Source organism: Chaetodon auriga, chromosome 21 (genome assembly GCF_051107435.1).
Source record: "Chaetodon auriga isolate fChaAug3 chromosome 21, fChaAug3.hap1, whole genome shotgun sequence".
In the NCBI taxonomy this organism is placed as follows: domain Eukaryota; kingdom Metazoa; phylum Chordata; class Actinopteri; order Chaetodontiformes; family Chaetodontidae; genus Chaetodon; species Chaetodon auriga.
Genome location: NC_135094.1, coordinates 22,340,395 through 22,359,348, shown reverse-complemented (window position 1 = coordinate 22,359,348; position 18,954 = coordinate 22,340,395). Strand labels below are relative to the sequence as shown.

At 41.4% G+C, this 18,954-nt stretch overlaps 1 protein-coding gene across 1 annotated transcript in view; it reads right to left on the bottom strand.

Moving 5' to 3' along the window:
• The window catches only part of cubn (cubilin (intrinsic factor-cobalamin receptor)), a 220,026-nt gene extending 201,290 nt beyond the window's left edge, over nt 1–18,736 (bottom strand). Inside the window, exons 1-6 of the mRNA XM_076721417.1 lie at nt 18,499–18,736; nt 17,792–17,921; nt 6,845–6,940; nt 6,550–6,588; nt 6,349–6,450; nt 3,521–3,624 (exon numbers count right to left, since the gene is read on the bottom strand). Coding sequence (XP_076577532.1) covers nt 3,521–3,624; nt 6,349–6,450; nt 6,550–6,588; nt 6,845–6,940; nt 17,792–17,921; nt 18,499–18,728 — 701 coding nt within the window. The 5' untranslated portion in view covers nt 18,729–18,736. The remainder of the gene's footprint in view (nt 1–3,520; nt 3,625–6,348; nt 6,451–6,549; nt 6,589–6,844; nt 6,941–17,791; nt 17,922–18,498) is intronic.
• Between the last annotated feature and the right edge of the window lie 218 nt (nt 18,737–18,954).

Below are 18,954 nucleotides of genomic sequence, written 5' to 3'. Positions count from 1 at the left end.
GACTGCTGGATGTTTTATTCCCTGCACAATACCAGAGACTGTACTGGTTGCTGCTAACCTGGTTTTGTCAATTTAAGATTTAAAGTTTGACAAAAGTTTTACCCGTGTTGTGGTGGTTTTGTAATTGGGTGCTAAACCCCCTTTATGACATTTGGTAATATTGTATAAAACAAGCTGTATATTCAATGACAGACCTAGTGTTAAATTAGATTAATTTTTCAAGCTACATCTGTTTCAGCTGCAGGTTTGTATTAAGTTATGCAGGCATTGTTTTGTTTGTTCACAGCATGTTTTCAAAGTGCAGCCATGCATTTTAAGCAAATGCACTCTTTTCCAATGCAAGCACAACTTTGCGTTTTAGAAGGCTCCATTTGATTACTGGGATCTTGTTTATGTATTCAATATTGTGTGGTTGCGGGTTCCCACTGTGAACCCATGACAGCAGAGTTACTTTCCCCAAACATTAGGCATCAAACAGCGCTGCTGAAAATATTCCCAAATGCAATAAAGTCGCTCTCTCAACTGAAAGCAGTCAGAGTCGATGACAAGCAACAATTATAAATAAAACACCCATAAAGTGCCATAAATAAAGTGCCATAAAGACACTGCGTTATGTGTCCGTGCATGCTGATAATACTGTACAACAGACAACCTCTACGACAATTGCAGAGTATGCTTACATACAGCCGCTCTCACACAGATGGCATTCACTACTGTGCATCCCATACAGTTCAGCAGCATTGTATGGTTTAGTATATGAATTTTAATTTCGGGCCATTCATCTGTTTCTTCTCACTGCAATAGAGGAAAATATTTCGTCCTCTTTTATTGATCCTAATGACTTGCATAAAGTCGAGTGTGTTATATTCAACTTATTAAATTATCTATTTGTTTTTATGTTTGTATATTGATGTATTACTGTAGATTGATAATGTTAGGAGAGGTAGACTACAGGCTACAATTCAAAATTTAAGAGCATGATGTAGCATGGATTTGATGGATAGATCTGACAGTTTAACTGTGCTGACATCTAACAGCCATGCAAATTAGTAAAATCCATAAGCATTTTTCTGCAACAGTGCATCTAGGCCAACGGTAGAGTTGGGCAAGCATTTGAACTGGCGATACTCTTTGGGCTTTACAATCATACAATTTTTTTCATCTTGCCAAGAGCTGCAACCAGCTGGACCCCAGACCATGTGTCCAAACACAAGGTCATTTAGACTAAACCACTACTTTCCTGTATTCCCTCACATGCTGCCAGCAACAGCCACAGTAAACCCCCTTCCCAGTCCTTTTTCAGCTTGATGTAGTATGCCCACAATAGAAACTTGAGTATCTGGTGAAAGTGTTCCAGTGCCCCCTGACTCTAACCATGGTAAGCGGATGACTGGTTGGGTGTGACATTAAGCTGTTTTAGGACAGTGAAAAACAGTGAGAGGAGAAATTTGAACCATGATCACTCTTGTACTATCTTAAGAATACCGAAGATGGAAATTAACTGGTTCAAAGCTTTAGCAACTGCTCTGCCTGTAATTGTGTACAGAGAATACGCAGCAGACTCAAAAGCTAAATTAGTGCGATTCTGTTTTAAATAATAGGCAGGAAGATGTTATTTTGAAAATCCACGAGGTGAACCGGAAGTTAGCTCCGCCCCCACGGGTGCGCTGCCAGTAGTAAGACGAGGGAGACGACGTGAGTGCGGCTGAAAGGAAACAAAACTTCCGTCCCCTGAGTTAGAAAACGTGGATGCTTTTTTCCTGCTGGGACTTTGTTAAAGAAACTTTTATATAAACCTTGAAGCAGCTTTGTCCTGTTGGGTTAAACTTTTGAACTTACCGGCATACTTTTTGTTGAGTTAAACTGTTTCTGAATGAGAAATTAAGGTAGACCCACAACAGTGGTATGCTAACGGCTAGCGCCGGTAGGCGAATGAGTGTTACATGTGAAATTGAGAGAGCTAAATTTCCCACTAGCTGTATTAAGTTGGTTGTAACTTTGTATAAAAAAGTGTGGGTTATATTCATTTTGAGAGTATTGTGTGTGTGCATTCATGTACCAAGCGTAGCTGTATACTCTGTAAGAACAATGTACTCAGAAAAAGGGTTTTATTTTCTGTAGTTGCTCTGCGGCGCGACACGGCGGCCGATTTGAGGCTTCAGAAGAGCCCTGATTATTGTTCCCTTTGGTAAGAAACAGCTCTTATTAATGTTTTTGGTTCATTTTCTGTACACTGTTGAAATAATTCATGAAAATTTATTAGAATGATGCATCAAGGAAGAAAAGTTGGATGTAGAGTTTCTTTTGAATGTCAATGTGACCCTGTTATACAGGTCAGGTTTTTTTGTTTTTTTTTTTGATGTACAATCCGGGTCCAGTCCAGAGATGGCGAGCCACCATTCCAGCATCCCCTGAGATGTTGATGGATGTTAGGAAGATTTGAGATTCTTTGGATGGACTGTGAACTCTGCCGATTCTTCTCGAGCGGTATGACAGAATCAGACTTTGCTGCGCCTCTTTATATCCTACAAGGAGTGAAGGACATTTTGACACTGGACCGAGTTAAAGGTGTTGACTGACAGTACAAAGACTAAATCAGGTACCCCAGTTGTAGCCAGTTTTCTTAATTTCCACTGAATTGGGCCCTTTTTCTCTCTCTTTTTTTTTTTTGTAATATTGTTTTTTGTGTGTGTGTGTGTAATTGTGTACTGACAGGTTGAGGTTGTACCGTATTTGAAATATTTTCAATACATGTTATGAAACAAATTTTGGTGAGTATGTCTCATTTATCAGCCATCGTGCTCCAGCAGTTGAACCTCGGAATCTGGCCCAGCATTCAGCAAAATAATATATCTGTGCTTCATCTATAGGATTAGGGTGTTACATACTCAGGGTGTCATATATAGTGCTTTTCTAGTCTGACGACCACGCAAAGCACTTTTACAATATTAACTACAATACAATATTTTTACAATATATACTGATTTTACAAGTCTGTATTCACCCATTCACACACACATTTGTGTTTTGAGATGCACATATTTGTCTGTTAAGCCACCTGCTCATTATGAGCATTATCCATTCACATACACACCATTCACACACACTCATAATCTGAATCTGGCATGTCACATTTCAGTCAGATTTTTTTGCATTATTTTGTTCTTCTAGCTACCAAGTGTAAAGTATGCTGTGTGCATTATAATAACATTCAGATATTGTGAGCATTCTAAAGCAACTATTGGCAAATTAATTTGCTAATATGAAGGGTATGTGACACAGCAGAGCTGTACTTCAAAATCAAAGCTTGTATTCAATTATATAGTGTCAAATCATAACAAAAGCTGTTTCAGCAGACTTTCCATATGGAACAGGTCTAGACTATAATCTTTAAGGTGCAGATACCTGACAACATTCCTTGATAGTATTCAACAAATTGGGCTCGAATCGAAACAAAAAAAAAAGCAAACAACATTCAGTATTCATAACAATAGAATATTATAGGGAGTTCAAGACATACGTGAATGATCCAGGGGTGTTGACACATGTTCCTCCATTCTGACAACCCTGAGATGTTTCCAAATACACCTGACATTCATTAACGTCTGCTGCACAGTTAGGACCCTGGCACACACAAAGCAAGAGAGGGGAGGAAGGTAGGGGGATAAACAGACACCTTGTTCAGAATCAGCCTGAAGAGAGTATTTGCTGTAGATGAGATAAGATTTTAATGAACCTAGAATGTGTAATCATTGAACAGGAATATAAGAGTTCGCAAGATTCTGGGAATAATTCTGAGAAAGATTTTTTTGTATTGTGCTTTATCATCTATGATTTATATTTTATGTCTTTTGATTTCTTATGTAAATATTTTTTGAGTAACTGTATGTGATTTTACAGTATGATCACCTGGAAGCAGCTGACTGAGGTTCAATCTGGAAATCTATCCATGCTTGCCTTTGCCAATGTATTTTTGACTACTGGGAAGTGTATAAAGTATGTATCAGCTTAGTCCAGTTCTAAGAATTTTGTCTTGTTTTTCTTGTTGAATTTGTGTTCATGTGGTGCCTACCTTTAGATCTGGGTAGCCAGACTGCCCATTTTTAAAAGGACGTAACAAATTTTTAAAAATAAACTACAGTATGACTTAAGCATATTTGTGCTAAATTGTGCTGTATGTAAAACGTACATTCTAGTTTAAACACTAGATATTGCTGTCATCTCCTAGCAGGCCCTGTCATTAGCTGTGTCCCAATTCAGCGGCTGCATCCTTCGGAGGACCCAGCCTACGCGGTCCCTGGAGGCTGGGTCCTTCAGAGGATCCTCCGGGAAAAACACACGTACGGGGTGCAGAGATGCGCCCGTACAGCTCCTATCGCTTGTAAGAGGCGCGAAATGTAGCCTATTATACAACTTACAAATTCACCTGATGTGAATATCTTCACGCCTCCGCGTCGTCCATTCATTTCTGATAATGGACACCTCTAAGGGCATTATCCCGCTTATACCATGGTCACTTACGAAAGAAATAAATATTAAATCAATTATTAATACGTTAATGTTGTTTTTTTACCGTTAAAATCGTAAGTTTTTCACAAGACGCAGCTGAGTGGACTATTTAATATTGCTCGTTGTGACGCGTTGCCAAGGTAACCGGCTCTGGCCACAGAACCTGCAGCTCGGTCAGCGCAACTGTTATATTAGGCCTAATTAGTGGAGGGAAGTGACATGATTGCTTAACGTTATGTTACGTGATACAAAGTATCATTTCAGAGGCAAGTGCACCTCTTACCGCTTGTGTGTGTCCAGAGGATGATGCCAAATTTTGTTTCAACGACTCGAAGTCTACAGATAGTTTCCTAAATCATTTTTATTGCAAGAAATAGTATCCACCATTCACTCTGATCATTAAATGTGGTTAAAGGAAACTATAAAATCACTCATGTTGTCTACTGTCTTGCCGTTGTGATAAATAAACTGTGAAATAACGTATGTTCTGAGTTTCTGTTGCCACGGTTACCAACTAGCGTTTGAGCCAGCGCAAAAATTTAGAACAATCAGGCTATTTGACCGTAACTTTTTTATAGGTGTCCTACAACACTTTTTAACGGACACCCTGCAGCCAATCAGAATCGAGTATTCACCCAAAATAAGATATTAGTTGACATGCGAGCTTGTAACATTTGTAAGTGAAGGGTTTATAAGGCTAACTGTTAACTGAGCTCCTCTTATCAACAGGTCGCCATTATTAAAAAAAAAACTATCGGTGCGCAAAGCATCTTGGGATATGGGAGGTCGAGAAGGATAGTAGCGACGCATCCTCCGAATACAGGGAAAAGGACGCATTTGCCGGCTGCATTTGGAGGATCCTTCGAATTTGGACGAATTGGGACAGCCTTCGCGCAGCGTTATGACGTAATCGGCCTTCAAATCCATCCTCCGAAGGATGCAGCCCCTGAATTGGGACACAGCTACAGCTTTTCTTAGTTTGGACAACAGAGGCTCCATGTTGAACAATTACTTAGACCTATAATGAGGACCAGTCCATGGAAAACATTTACCTCAGATGATTAAAAATGGCAAAACCTAAACGATGGAAGATAGCAAGTTAATGCTAACACTTAATTTCAGGAATGTTGTGAAAATAGTATTTTTGTTTGTGTGTGTGTTTGCTTAATTTGCAAGGAATCCGTTGCGATGATTAATGTTTATTTGCATGGGCATTTACAAATTCCTTTTATATCTGCATGTCATTTATATGGTTCTAAACTTTCTCTGTGCTCCAAAAGGATCATCAAGGTGATTAACTGCTCCAGATCTTACAGATATGAGATTCTTATCAGGGATGAGACAAAGCATTATTTGCCCTCTAAAAGCAGATGTTCTTGTGATATTCTGGCAATCTCTTTGTGCTCCAGATTCCTTGCTTTCCTTGTCCAATGACAAAGACCTCACCAAGGACAAACCCCTCTCCCAAAACATTTCCCATGAAGCTGTTCTTAATGATGTATACTTTTAGAAGACACTGTGAAACTAAACATTAGTTCCACAGTTTGTACACTGGCACAGAACATGAGCTATCTGCAAGAATAACCCAAAGGACCAGTGTGAACACTTCCACAAGGTCTCCCTTTCCTGATATACTCGCTTGTTCTCATTTTGTATCCAGGCTTGAACACTTATATTGAAATTAAATAAAATTAAAATTATTGAGACCGAGCCAAATAGTATTACAGTTGTCTGTTGTGTGGCACCAGTATGCCCATTGGTATTGATTAATGCCTACAATTAATGCTTAACCAATGGTAATAAGTACTCCCAAAATGTAACAAACAGTGTGAAACTCACAGCCCAGTTGCTTGGACACACACAGTGGTATGAGTTGAGTAAATTCAGACATGTTCCTCCATTCTGACAGGGGTTACTCCTGCAAGACACAGTCTGGACTGTCTGGAGAACAAAAGAGGAAAGAAAAGACAAGGGAGAAACATGACATGTGGTACAGTCTTGAATTGAGCCATTACAACAAATAGGTCCTATATGTCTTACCAATTCAAGTGCAGTCACTTTATTCTCAAGTGTTGACACCTGGAAAGCATGGACAGAAGCATGTAAAATATGTTTCTTGAAATTGTCTATGTACCGTATATTCACAATAAGAAAAGGTTATCTGGGCAGATAAATTTTAAAGAGCTTTTATTACACACAAAATAGTCTTTTTGATTGTATCAAAATAATTAAAAATAATCTGCAAAAATGCTGGGGAACTGGATGAACTAAATGAGCAAAAATAAACAAAGTAGCAGGAGCAGTAAGTAACAGGAACAAGCCTTTAATATCCTACCCTGGTTTCAAGCTGGTTTAGTTTGTTGGTTATATCAGGAGTAACTCCACCTCCATGAGACTTGATGTTATCAATGTCGTCTTTATTGGTTTTGATCTGAAATCAGATAGTTCATATACATATATTTCAGCATAAGAAAGATGAAGACAAAATTGTTCCAGAAGAAATCCTCCATGCACTTTAAAGAAATCTATACACAGTGGACACTTATTTTGGCCAGAGAGGAGATGATGGTTTGAAAGAGGAGTGAAAGAAGCCATCTACGCCAAACTTGAACAACCATGACTGAGAACGGGTAGGTGGTCTATAATGCCACTTATCAGCCAATTACAATACAGTCCTGAGATCCCCTCCCTGGCTGCCTCTTCACACCATGACTCATGAGTTGTTTGGGATGGGCGGTTGGGTCAGCGACTCACATGTGACCTCAATGACTCCCAGGGTGTAAACAACTCTGCAAGAAGATAAATGCATGGGACTCCCTACCAGTTAATTAGAACTGAAGAAGCCTCTTGGATGAGAGGTAAAGTGTTTTCTAGGACCTCCAGCAAGTGCATTTGTTTCCCTAAAGTTTCAGAAAGTGGATCCTGGATACTTTAACTGAAAGAAACAGAAGGCTACCAACATATTATCACTTTTATTATTTCTCAGTGCTGTCCGAGTGTTACCTCCAAACAGCACAAACCTTTTTGCTGTGTCTGTGACTGGAAACCTGGGGTCAGGACGGAAATAGCATGGCAAAATCTGTGAGCTGCACAGATTGTGAACAACTGACCTACGGAATTACACAGCTTGAAAAGAGGATTGCAACAATGCTGCATCAAAATATGTAGTCACTGGTGAAAATGGACTAACTTTTATACACAGGTTTACTTCAGCACTTTGGCACAGATATGGGTGACATGTTTCCCTGGATGAGTCCTAATGCCACTGGGGTAGCTGTTGAGGCTCTCAAACCAGCCTTCCCTGATGACACTTCTTACTGGCACAGCACCAGTGCAAGACCGAAAGCATCCACTCCACATCATCTGCAGCAAAGGCAAATTCAGCAAGAAACTAAAAAAGAAGAACGCACACTTCACCACAACAGGTATGACCCACTGACTCTGAACTGCAAAAAGTGTGATAATACTGTGTTGAGGCCAAGGAAACTAATCACATCACTAGCACAAAAGCTGGTCCAAACCCAAGAAATAGCCACAAAACCACTGCTAGGCGGAGGGCCAGGAAAATATTGCTAACTCCCCATCTAATGAGGGCCAGAAATAATACTGATGACCGAAGTTCAGTCAAATTGATGACCTATTAAATGGTAATAACCACATCATCCCTCATGTCTGTCAGAAATGAGATAGACACTATGCCTAAATAGCACTACTGATGTAGCAACACTGACAGAAGCTTGTCCTCCAAATTTTTATCAGTCAAACAGACAAAATGGGAAAACAGAAGGGACTGAAGCCATTTTTCCACAAAGTCTGTGTGTAATGGTGTTGACCTGGGTGAATTTACATGAATATCTTGCTCTTGAGCACAAAGCAGAATTAACAGTACTCATCATTCCATTGTATCAACCACAAAGATAGTCATTGCTGTTTCTGCAGGAATTCTCAGAGTTCATTGAATTTGGTATCACTAAATATGACTACTGAATATTCATAGCAACAAAAAGAATGACTCCAAAGTTATGGACCTTGTGAATTTACAAGACAGTTTTGGACTTACCCAACATGTAAATGAAGCCACTGATCAGCATGGTAACATTCTGGACTTGGTAATAACAACAGGGTTAATAGGGTCAGTATCACACCACCTGAGCACTGCGCTCCAGCGTATCCAGTAACTACTCACCTGCTGAGTACCTTGTGCCTCATCTGTTGCACTTCTCAGCTAAAAGTTTCCTCTGTGCACATTCAATAAATTCCTATTTCCCCTACTCCCTGTGTGCGTGTCTGCTATTGAGTCCAATTCCTACCTGAAATGTCACAGAACAATATGGCCAAAAAGTAGGGACTCAGCAGACTTGGACTTAATTCGCCATCCCCTCTGCATACAGAGGGCTTCAGTTGGTAAACATGAACAAATGTTAAGAGATCTCATAGGCACCCTCAAGGAACTGAACACCAGCATAACACTCATTAACTCACAGCTCTCTCAGTTCTACCCCCAGATGGAGTCTCCCTCTGATTCATCCTCACGGAGCAGTCCTGTGCAGCTAACCACCCACTCTGCTTCTCCTCAATCTTTCAGAGAGCCTTTTGTTCCTCCCCCGAGCATTATGCAGGAGATCTAGGGTCCTGTTCCTGTTCTCATCCAGTGTTCTCTAGTATTTGATCAGCAGCCTAGTAGTTATCCCAGTGGTCACTCTAGAATTGCTTACATCATCAATTTGCTATGAGGGAAAGCAGGTCAATGGGCTACAGCCCTATGGGAGAGTAAGTCTTGGGATTTAGACACGTATGAAGCTTTCTGTGTCAAGCTGAGAAAAGTTTTTGACCACCCAGTGCAGGGCCAGGCTGTTATCTCTACGTCAGGGATCAGCCTCTGTATCCTCATATTCAGTTGATTTTCACATTCTGGCAGTAGAGAATGGCTGGGATGAGAAAGCGTTGCAAGGATTATCTGTGAGGGGGCTTAGTGAGGAACTGAAAGACCAACTCTCAGCCTATGATGAGCCAGAGTCTTTCGAGGAGCGGATATCCTTGGCCATCAGGCTGGATAACAAAATCAGGGAGAGTGTTGGGTCACAAAACTGTCTGCCTTTGGACCAGAAAGGGTCAGGCAACTGTGTCCGACATGTAGTTAAAAAATACTTCTGGATCGATTATTGGTGTCTTCATGAAGGTTTCAAGAAATAGGCTGCACAAGATCTTCAAAAGATGATGTGAGGTTGTTTATTCAAAATAAAGATAGTTCGAACAACCAGTAGAGTGGACCCTGGCGTCCTGCAAAAACACTCAAAAGCTCTTTACCTAAGCTCTGACTTTCTGTCTTTTACAGCTAATTATATACTCTAAAAAATTGGGGGGCTGTCAAGGATGTTCCAATTCTAACCATGGCGGATAGCTTCTACCTAGCATTCTTAAAAGATGACTAGTGGAGCTTTCCAATTTACACGTGGCAGGGAGAGGGATTGTGGAACTCTCAAAGCCACCCATGGTAGCCTGTGGAAGATGGATTGGGATTTTTCCTGATCTAATCATGGCAAATTGCAACTACTTTGCTTTTTTAAAAAGCCGAGGCATGCCTGGAGTTGTCTTTATTTTCTGCTTTCACATTTTACAACTTATGCGGCTTCATGGGATGTGATCACTCAACTTATGCATGATCCAAAGTTAAACATCACATTTCCAGTATTTTCGATTATAATAACATCATAAATGCAGTGTATTAAGACCTTTATAGTTCCAGTGTAATTGCCTTAAGCATAAAAATCCTACAACAAGAGAGCCAGAGAAAGAGCTTGCAGGCCCAAAGCTGTGGCTCCCCTTGGAATTTCTCCCAAACCCAGCTATCATTTCCCTCCTATTCCTTTCCCTAGCTTGCAAAGTACAAGTGGTGCTTCCCCTGCTACCGAAGAGGAACCCATGCAATCACGCAGAGCTCGCCTAACTCTCAGTGAAAGACTGCAACGGGTTAAGATGAGACTTTGCTTATACTGTGGTTAATCAGGGCATTTCGTCTCTTCTTGCTCCCTTACACCAAAAGACCCGGCTCACCAGTGAAGGAGGGCACGTTGGTGAGCCAGACCTCTTCACAACCCAGCCCTCCATTACAAGTAAGTCTGCCAGCCATGCTGCGTTGCAACCAGACGCATGTTCCACTTAATGTTTACTCAATTTAGAGCCTCTGGAAGTTCCTAAGAATGCTAATGCGCTAGATGGCAGATTAATAGCAACTGTAACCCATCATACTTGTAACCACCGTGAACAGATCCAGTTTCATGTTCTTTCCTTTCCCACATCTCCCGTAGTACTAGGTCTACCCTGGTTACATGTCCATAATCCCTGCGTGATTTGCAAACATTGAAAATTGTTGGGTGGAGTCAGCATTGCCATTCCCATTGTCTACAATCATCTATCCCTGTTCCTGAATCTGTCCATGTAGCCCCTCTCAAGCCTACAGATTTATCTTTAGTTCTTCCTGAGAATCACGGATTATCTCAGGTTTTCAGTAAAGTTTTGGCCCTCTCTTTGCCGCCCCATAGACCATATGATTGTGCCCTTGATTTGCTCCCCGGGGCCAAATTACCTGTTCGAAGACTATATGATCTCTCTCACCCTGAGAAGGGGGCCATGCAAAAATACATAACCGAGTCACTTGCTGCTGGCCTCATCAGACCGTCATCATCTCCCCTGGGAGCTGGCTTCTTCTTTGTGTAAAAGAAAGACAAGACACTCCACCCCTGCATAGATTTCCGAGGGCTCAATGACATCACAATTTAAAAACAAATACCATTTGTCTCTCATTGACCCCTCCTTTGAACCTCTGTGCAAAGCCACTGTTTTCACCAAATTGGACCCCCGTAATGCCTATAACCTCATCAGAATAAAGGAAGGAGATGAATTGAAAACCACCATCAACACTCCACTCAGTTACACCTTTCTCAGTTATGTCATTGCACAGGGGCAACCTGATTCTGCCAAAATAAGCAGTCCCAGGAGGCCCATCCCCACCTCCCAGAAACAACTTCAGCACTTCCTGGGTTTTGCAAACTGCGAGACTGCTAACATCCTGGTGTCTGAAGTTATTAGACTGCATGGCATACCAGTGGACATAGTTTCAGACAGAGGTCCCCAGTTCGCATCTCGGGTTTGGCGAGCCTTTTGTAAAACTCTGGGTGCCTCAGCTATCTTATCACCTGGTTATCACCCCCAGGATAACAGACAAACAAAGAAAGCAAACCAGGACCTGGAGGCAGCACTATGGTGTGTTACAGCTTGTCATCCCTCTTCCTGGAGTTCACAGCTTCCTTGGACTGAATGCACAACTTGCTCACTAGTTCAGCTACTGGTATGTCCTCGTTTATGGCAGCTAATGGTTTTCAGCCTCCATTATTTCCCCACACAGGAAAGTGAAGCTGCAGTCCCTTCTGTACAAGCTCATCTCAAACGAGTGCATAGTGTGTGGAGAGCCATTACAGTGGCTCTAACACGTTCTTCCCAAAGAACCCAACACCTGGCTGCTAAACACCAGTCCCCTTCCCCTCAATACCAGCCAGGGCAGCAGGTAAGGCTCTACTCCCATGACCTCCCCCTCGAAGTGGACTCATGTAAATTGGCACCATGGTACATTGGGCCATTTGAGGTTGGGAGAGTCATTAATCCCACCACTGTAAGGTTAAAATTTCCTGAGTCCATGAATGTGCACCCTACTTTTCACAAGTCCCTGTTGAAGCCTGTTTCCTTCAGTGCTCAATCACACAACTACAGCACGAAGAGCTCACACCATAGCACTTGACCCCAGTCACCCCCTCAACCCACACTTTGTGCTCCTCCCACCTGATCAGTGTTACAGGTCGCTGGAATTTTGTCCCCTCTGCCATAACAGAAAAGAACATCCATTAACAGGTTAGGCACTTAAAATTAAGGATTTCAGCAATAATAGTGCTATTACGAAGAATCAGTGCATATTTTGTGATAAATGACAAGTGATTAATATAGTACATGGCCTCAATATAAAGATATCTGGCCAAAATATAATCTAAATATCTAAATATGCATATAGATGGTAAAACTTTGGATGATAAATATGATAGCTTGTTACAGCAGCTCTGGCCATTTTCCTTTGTATTAGTGTGTTTTTGTGTCTTTCTCGTGTTTTTTCCATCACTAGTCTCGGGCGATGGTGCGCACAACTGGCGAGACTAGGGATTTGCTTTTTTCTACTTTGTGGATTACTTTAATCAATTTCAGGAGATCCACTGAACTTCGGATCCTGTTTAGACTCAGGAACAGCTGATTCCGCTGAGCGACACAAAGCGTACTCCCAGTGGAAAGATGGGAAATAGCCTCTGTGCACAAGCCATGTGACGTACTTCCGTTTTTTGCCTGAAGTCGGCAAACCAGTTTCCGGTTTGCGGCTAGCTTCATCCGCATCACAATGAACTTTACAAGATGCCTGCAAAATCTGCCAAAGATATCGATCAACGATGTTCATCGTATTGTGGATGCCCACTCCCCTGCTCCGAAGAGCAAATGGGAAAAAGGGTTTCTATCTCTAGTTACGTTCACCAGTACGTGGGTAAGTGATTTATTGGTGACGCTGGCTGGCTAGCTGACGTTAGCAACGTGCTAATTTTTTAGTTTTGCATTTGCTTCGTATGTTCTTTACTGTTACTTGTTGTGCTAACTGTGTTGACTTTATGTCCATTTCAGTGTCAGACAAAGATCAGGGTAAATGACAGGATAAATCCTGTCCTGCGTATTTTCTGCAGCCACTGTGCACGAAGTTCAGTGTCCTTTGGGAAGCAGTGGAAGCTAAGCTCGCTGTTATAGCGACTTGAGCCGGCACAAAGTGGCACACAACAGTGCTCATTAGAGCCACCCACCATCTTCTGGAACTTAAAAGTCCCTCTCACATTATACTTCGTCTTCTTTCGTGGATGTTGATTCATTTTTCATTCCTTGTATTTATTTTAGCGCTGTTTTGACAGGAGCGGGAAGTAAACCAGAAACTGGTTTGCCGATTTCAGGCGGAATCGGAAGTACGTCACGAGGCTTGCGTACAGAGCCTATTCTCAAAGAATTAAGGAGAGGGAGAAGAGGATGCAGAGCTGGGGTGAAGTGCCGGGAAAGAAAAGACAGTACAAACCATCCATACCGTCTGTTATTATTGGAAAAGTGAGATCTCTCTCAAATAAGATGGAAGAGCTAATGGCGCTAACCAGACTGAAGAGAGAGTACCAAGAGTGTAGCCTCATATGTTTCACTGGAAGTTGTTAGGATTTGCTAACTTGTCTGGACCTAGTGTTCTGTTATGTCTGTCTGTTCCTCTGTCTGTTTTAGCTGGGTGTGTCCCTGCACTCAGCTGGCTCCACCCTATCAGTAGCACACCTGGGGCGCATGAGCCTTCCTTAAGGAAGGCTCTCAGCCTTGCCTGTTGCCATATTATCCTGACCTTTTCAATGAGTGTTTGTCTTGTGAGTATCTCCAGTCATTTGCCAGTTGCTTTCTCAGTGTTTTTTGTAAGACTTAGAATAGTCCTTTTCTTTTGCCACTTATGTGTGCTCTTTTGTTTCAGTGCCTACCAGCCACGTCCAGCCTCAACCCACCGTGTGGTGTTCTTTTGTTTGTTATCTCCAATCGTTGTGAGTGTGTTTTGTGTTTGTTTAGCTTTACTCTTTGAGAGTGTGTTTTTTCTTGTTCTTTCCACTCCTTATTAGTGCACTTTTTATTCACCATTATTGTTAATAAATTGTTTTCTTTCCAACTCTTATCTCCGGTCTGCATTTTGAGTCCAACTACTATTGTAATTAAAGGCATAGCCTAACTGAAGATGGCTAACAGCGATCATACCAGACTCACATGTTACACTGGACAATTTTGAACTGCCGAGAGCAGACAGGAAAGCGAATGAGAGTGGAAGTGGAAAGGTGGAGGCATAGTGATATTTGTGAACAACAGATGGTGTAACCCAAGGCACATTAGGGTAAAAGAGCAGCGCTGCACCAGAGACATTGAGCTGTTACCCATTAGCATTCGGCCATATTGCCTACAGAGGGAGTTCTTGCACGTTATCACAATAACTGTGTATATCCCCCCGTTGGCTGATGTCGCAGCAGCATGCAGGCTTCTCCACACAGTAGTCTCACAGCTGCAGACATCTCACCCCCAGGCCCTCCTCCTCATCTGGAGACTTCAATCATGCTTCCCTGTCCTCCACTCTCCCCACCTTCACACAGTGTGTAAAATCCCCCTCCAGAGACAATAGAACACTAGACTTACTGTATGCTAATCCATCACCTCTCCACCCGCTGGGCCGTTCCGATCACAATCTGGTTTGTCTGCTCCCTGCATACATACCTTTGGTGAATAAACAACCGCCAACCATCAGGCATGTGAGAAGATGGTCAGAGTCCAGCACAGCACTGAGGGACTGCTTTGACACCTCTGACTGGCATGTTTTGTGCAGTCCACATGGAAAGGACATTGACAGTTTAACAACCTGCATCATGGACTACATTAACTTCTGTGTGAAAAACACTGTGCCTACAAAGAAGGTATGGTGTTTCCCAACCAACAAACCCTGAGTGTCCCCAGAACTGGGGACAAAGATGAGCTGAGCAGGGGGCAGAGAGAGCTGAAATGGGAGATAAGGAGAGGCAGCTACAGGAGGAAGCTGGAGGAGCACCTCCAAGGGAACAATGCCAGAGAGTTTTGGAGGGGCCAGAAAACCATCTCAGGTCACAGTAGCAACAGCGGTCATGTTCTTCAACTTCTCTGGTGCTTTCAACACAATCAAACAATCACTGCTCAGGGGGAAGCTGGAAGAAGCTGGCATAGACTGCCACATGGCTGCGTGGACCATCAACTACCTCACCAACAGACCACAGTATGTGAGACATGTCTGATGTGGTAGTTTGCAGCATGGGGGCTCCACACTCTTTCCTCTTCACCCTCTACAGATCAGACTTCAGACACAACACCAACAGCTGCCACATCCAAAAGTTCTCAGATGATACAGCTATTGTTGGATACGTATCACAGGGGAACATACCAGAATACAGGGAGCTTGTGACCAACTTCGTCAACTGGTGTTTACTGAGCCACCTGCACATAAATATCTTCAAGACGAAGTAGATGGTGATTGATTTCCGAAGGAAGGTACTACAGACTACACCAGTGAACATCCAGGGCTTGGACATTGACATCATGGGGATTCCAGTTTGTTGTGTTCACCTCAACAACAAACTGTACATGATAAATAACACAGATCCCCTGTACAGGAGGTGCCAAAGTCATCTACATCTGCTAAGAAGACCGAGGTCCTTTGGAGTATGTAGGACACTGTTAAACACATTGTATGATTCTGTTGTGGCATCTGCAGTTTTCTATGCAGTGGTCTGCTGGGGTTGTGGAAGCTCTGAAAAGGACAAAAAAGATTTAACAAACTGGTCAAGAGAGAGCTGGCTCTGTCCTGGACTGACCTCTGGAGACCATCGAGGAGTTGGGTGAGAGGAGGTTGTTAGCAAAGATTACCTCGATCATGGACAATCCATCCCACCCCCTACATGAGACAGTAGGCTGCTGAAGCAGTTCCTTCAGTAACAGACTGCTGAATCCAGTCTGTAAGAAAGAACGCTACCACAGGTCCTTCACCCCAACAGCTGTCACACTGTTTAACGCCAGCATCTTTAATGTAGCACTGTGCTGATGCTGTCGTTCTCAATTCTGCATCATAAACCCATTTCTGTTTTGCTCTACTGTTGCCTATGGTAATATAGGCTCACATTATCCATTTCATCTGGTTCAGTTTCTAAATTGTATATTTCTCTCAACTGTGCTATAACACTATTATCCATATTGACAACAGTACTTTTATAAACTGTATCTATAGTGCATGTACATGGACCTATTATTTCTCAAGTGCAATTGTACTTCTCAGGTGCAATAGTATTTCTCAAGTGCAATACAATACATGTCATTAGTCAGTCATTATGTCATTTTCTTTATTTTGACCTCTTTATGCCACTGTGCTTGCTCTTTGTAGTACTTACTGGCTGTAACAACTAATCAATCAATAAAGTCTTTTCTCATCTAATTTACTATAGAAATATATAGTAAATTGGTGTTTTTTGTTTGTTTTTTTTTTGAGTACACCTACATATACCATTCGAGAAAACATGAAAATATTTCTGTGGTACTGTTATCAATTTTTATTGAACTTGGACTAGTGTAAGGCTTCATGATTGTGTTTTCTAGATAGATCCCACATTTTGTCATCTGCAAGCATCTATTTGCACGAAAGTATTGAGGTGGGGAAAAAAAACCCTTCTGTTTTAGTGTGTTCAAACTTCTATTACTCAATGCTTGTAGCACTTATCGTGATTCTGACTGCTGGGGGTAAAAGTGAGAGTAAGAGTGTTAACCTTTTGAAAGAGGCCAACACCACGCATGTACTCGAAATGGTTCAAGAACAGCTGTCAATTTACTTTGGGTATGTCATTGATAGGCATTTTAGACTCACTGCTGTTGAAATGGTAAGGGATTTTTTTAAATGAAGACTGTATCTGTGTGTAACTGTCTGCTTTAATGCTGCACAGATTAATTTTGAACGCTTGGTCCTCTGGTTGGTTCTCTCCAAACTCCTGTGTTTGTTGTCTAGCTTGTTAATTATTAATCGTCTTGTATGAAGGCAGCCTTTCAGATTGGGTAAAAGCTGATAAGAAATTATAATGAAACTGACTATTATCTGATTTGTCTAGATAAGCTAATTAGTTTGCTGTTGTGATGTTGGTGACATGCTGGGAGTACAACCACATACCTTGTTTCAACAAATATAGCCAAACCTCATAAATGACAACAGGAGCACCAAAATTTTAGAACTGGAATTGGCTGCTATAATTGTTGGACAACAAACTATGCTCAGGTACTGGAAAGTGACTGCAGCAACCTCTAGGAACAGGAAGGAAAGAATTTCATACAGGGCGAGTATTTTGTTCTTATGTGTGCACAGAGGATATATACCTTAACGCTATGGTTGGACAGAAATATATTGATTTGTCTTTGTGGATTTTATGTCTTAATTGATCACTTTGTCAACATCATGTACTTACACACACACGTATGTATTCCTAACACCCACATCACAACTCTGAACATTTCATTATCACTAAAATTTCCACTGTATGAACATCTGAACTGGGCTTGATCTTATGCATCGCTGAGCTTCTGTTTTCAATCACATCAAGTGTGCTTGCTAATAATGGAAAAAGTCTAAGCTTACCTGACTCAAAAGTTTTGTGAGGTCTTCATTATCCACTTTAACTCGGCCTGATGCTGACGTCTGGAAGTGGATCTCTTTATTGTTACCAGTTGCGAAGACAAGGTGACCATTGTCAGACAGCATACGAGGCCTACAAGGTCAAATGACCAAAATTCCATCAACAGATTTTGTGCTAATGTTTTTTTGTACAGAGTAATTGTATTTCAAATATACACATTCTATCAGGAATCCTACAATGAACCTCATGTAATATTCAGACAATTTATCATTTTCCCTCATTTCGCTGAAGGTCAGTGGCCCAAAGGCCACAAAAAAGCTCTTTAAAGTGGAACAAAGACTAAAAAATATTAACATATTTTGTCTTAGTTCTACTGGAAGTTAGCTCGTCTTTGGACACCAAGACAAGAATTCCAAAATTAATTATTAATTAATAAAAAATATATACCAAAAACTAACACTGGGCACCATAAAACTTCAGATATTTTTGGAATAATTTGAAAACCATAACCTTAAGTTGGAAAAACAATGAAAATGTAATGACAGTATTTTTCATTTTATATAGTGAACAACTGCATATAAACAGAATGGCTATTTCAATTTTACATAAAACAAAGCAGTATGTAGGATAAGTAATACTGGTGGAGCCCATATTTTCTGATTCATCACTATATAAGACATCCCCCTGTTCTCTACAAATCCCAACTCACTGGTCATTGCTAACTTTCCTCTTGTCTCTTCTTTTTTCTGTGTCCCTTGGCTCGCCTTGCAGCCCCATCAGAAGGAAAATGAGCATGAAGAACAGCCATGAGAGTCGCAGTGTCACAGCCATAGAAAAGACATGTGTTGCCCACATCACTTGAAACAGCTTTACTGGGGTTTCATGTGCTGCCACATTATAATCCCCACTGCTGAGACTTTGACCTGACAGTACAACCATAAAGTTCACCTCATATTACCAAGGATGGTTAACTTTATCATTAAGCAAGACTGTCCTTCACATGATTGTAGATGATGAGTAACTTGCTTCATGTGACTTTGTGTTCACGTGCTTTGTAGATGTCAGAAGTGAGTACCACTGTGCAGATGAATATCAGCAACCACGATCCTCATAAAATATTTTAATCAAATCCTGCCTTCAAGTATCAATATTATATTATGAATAA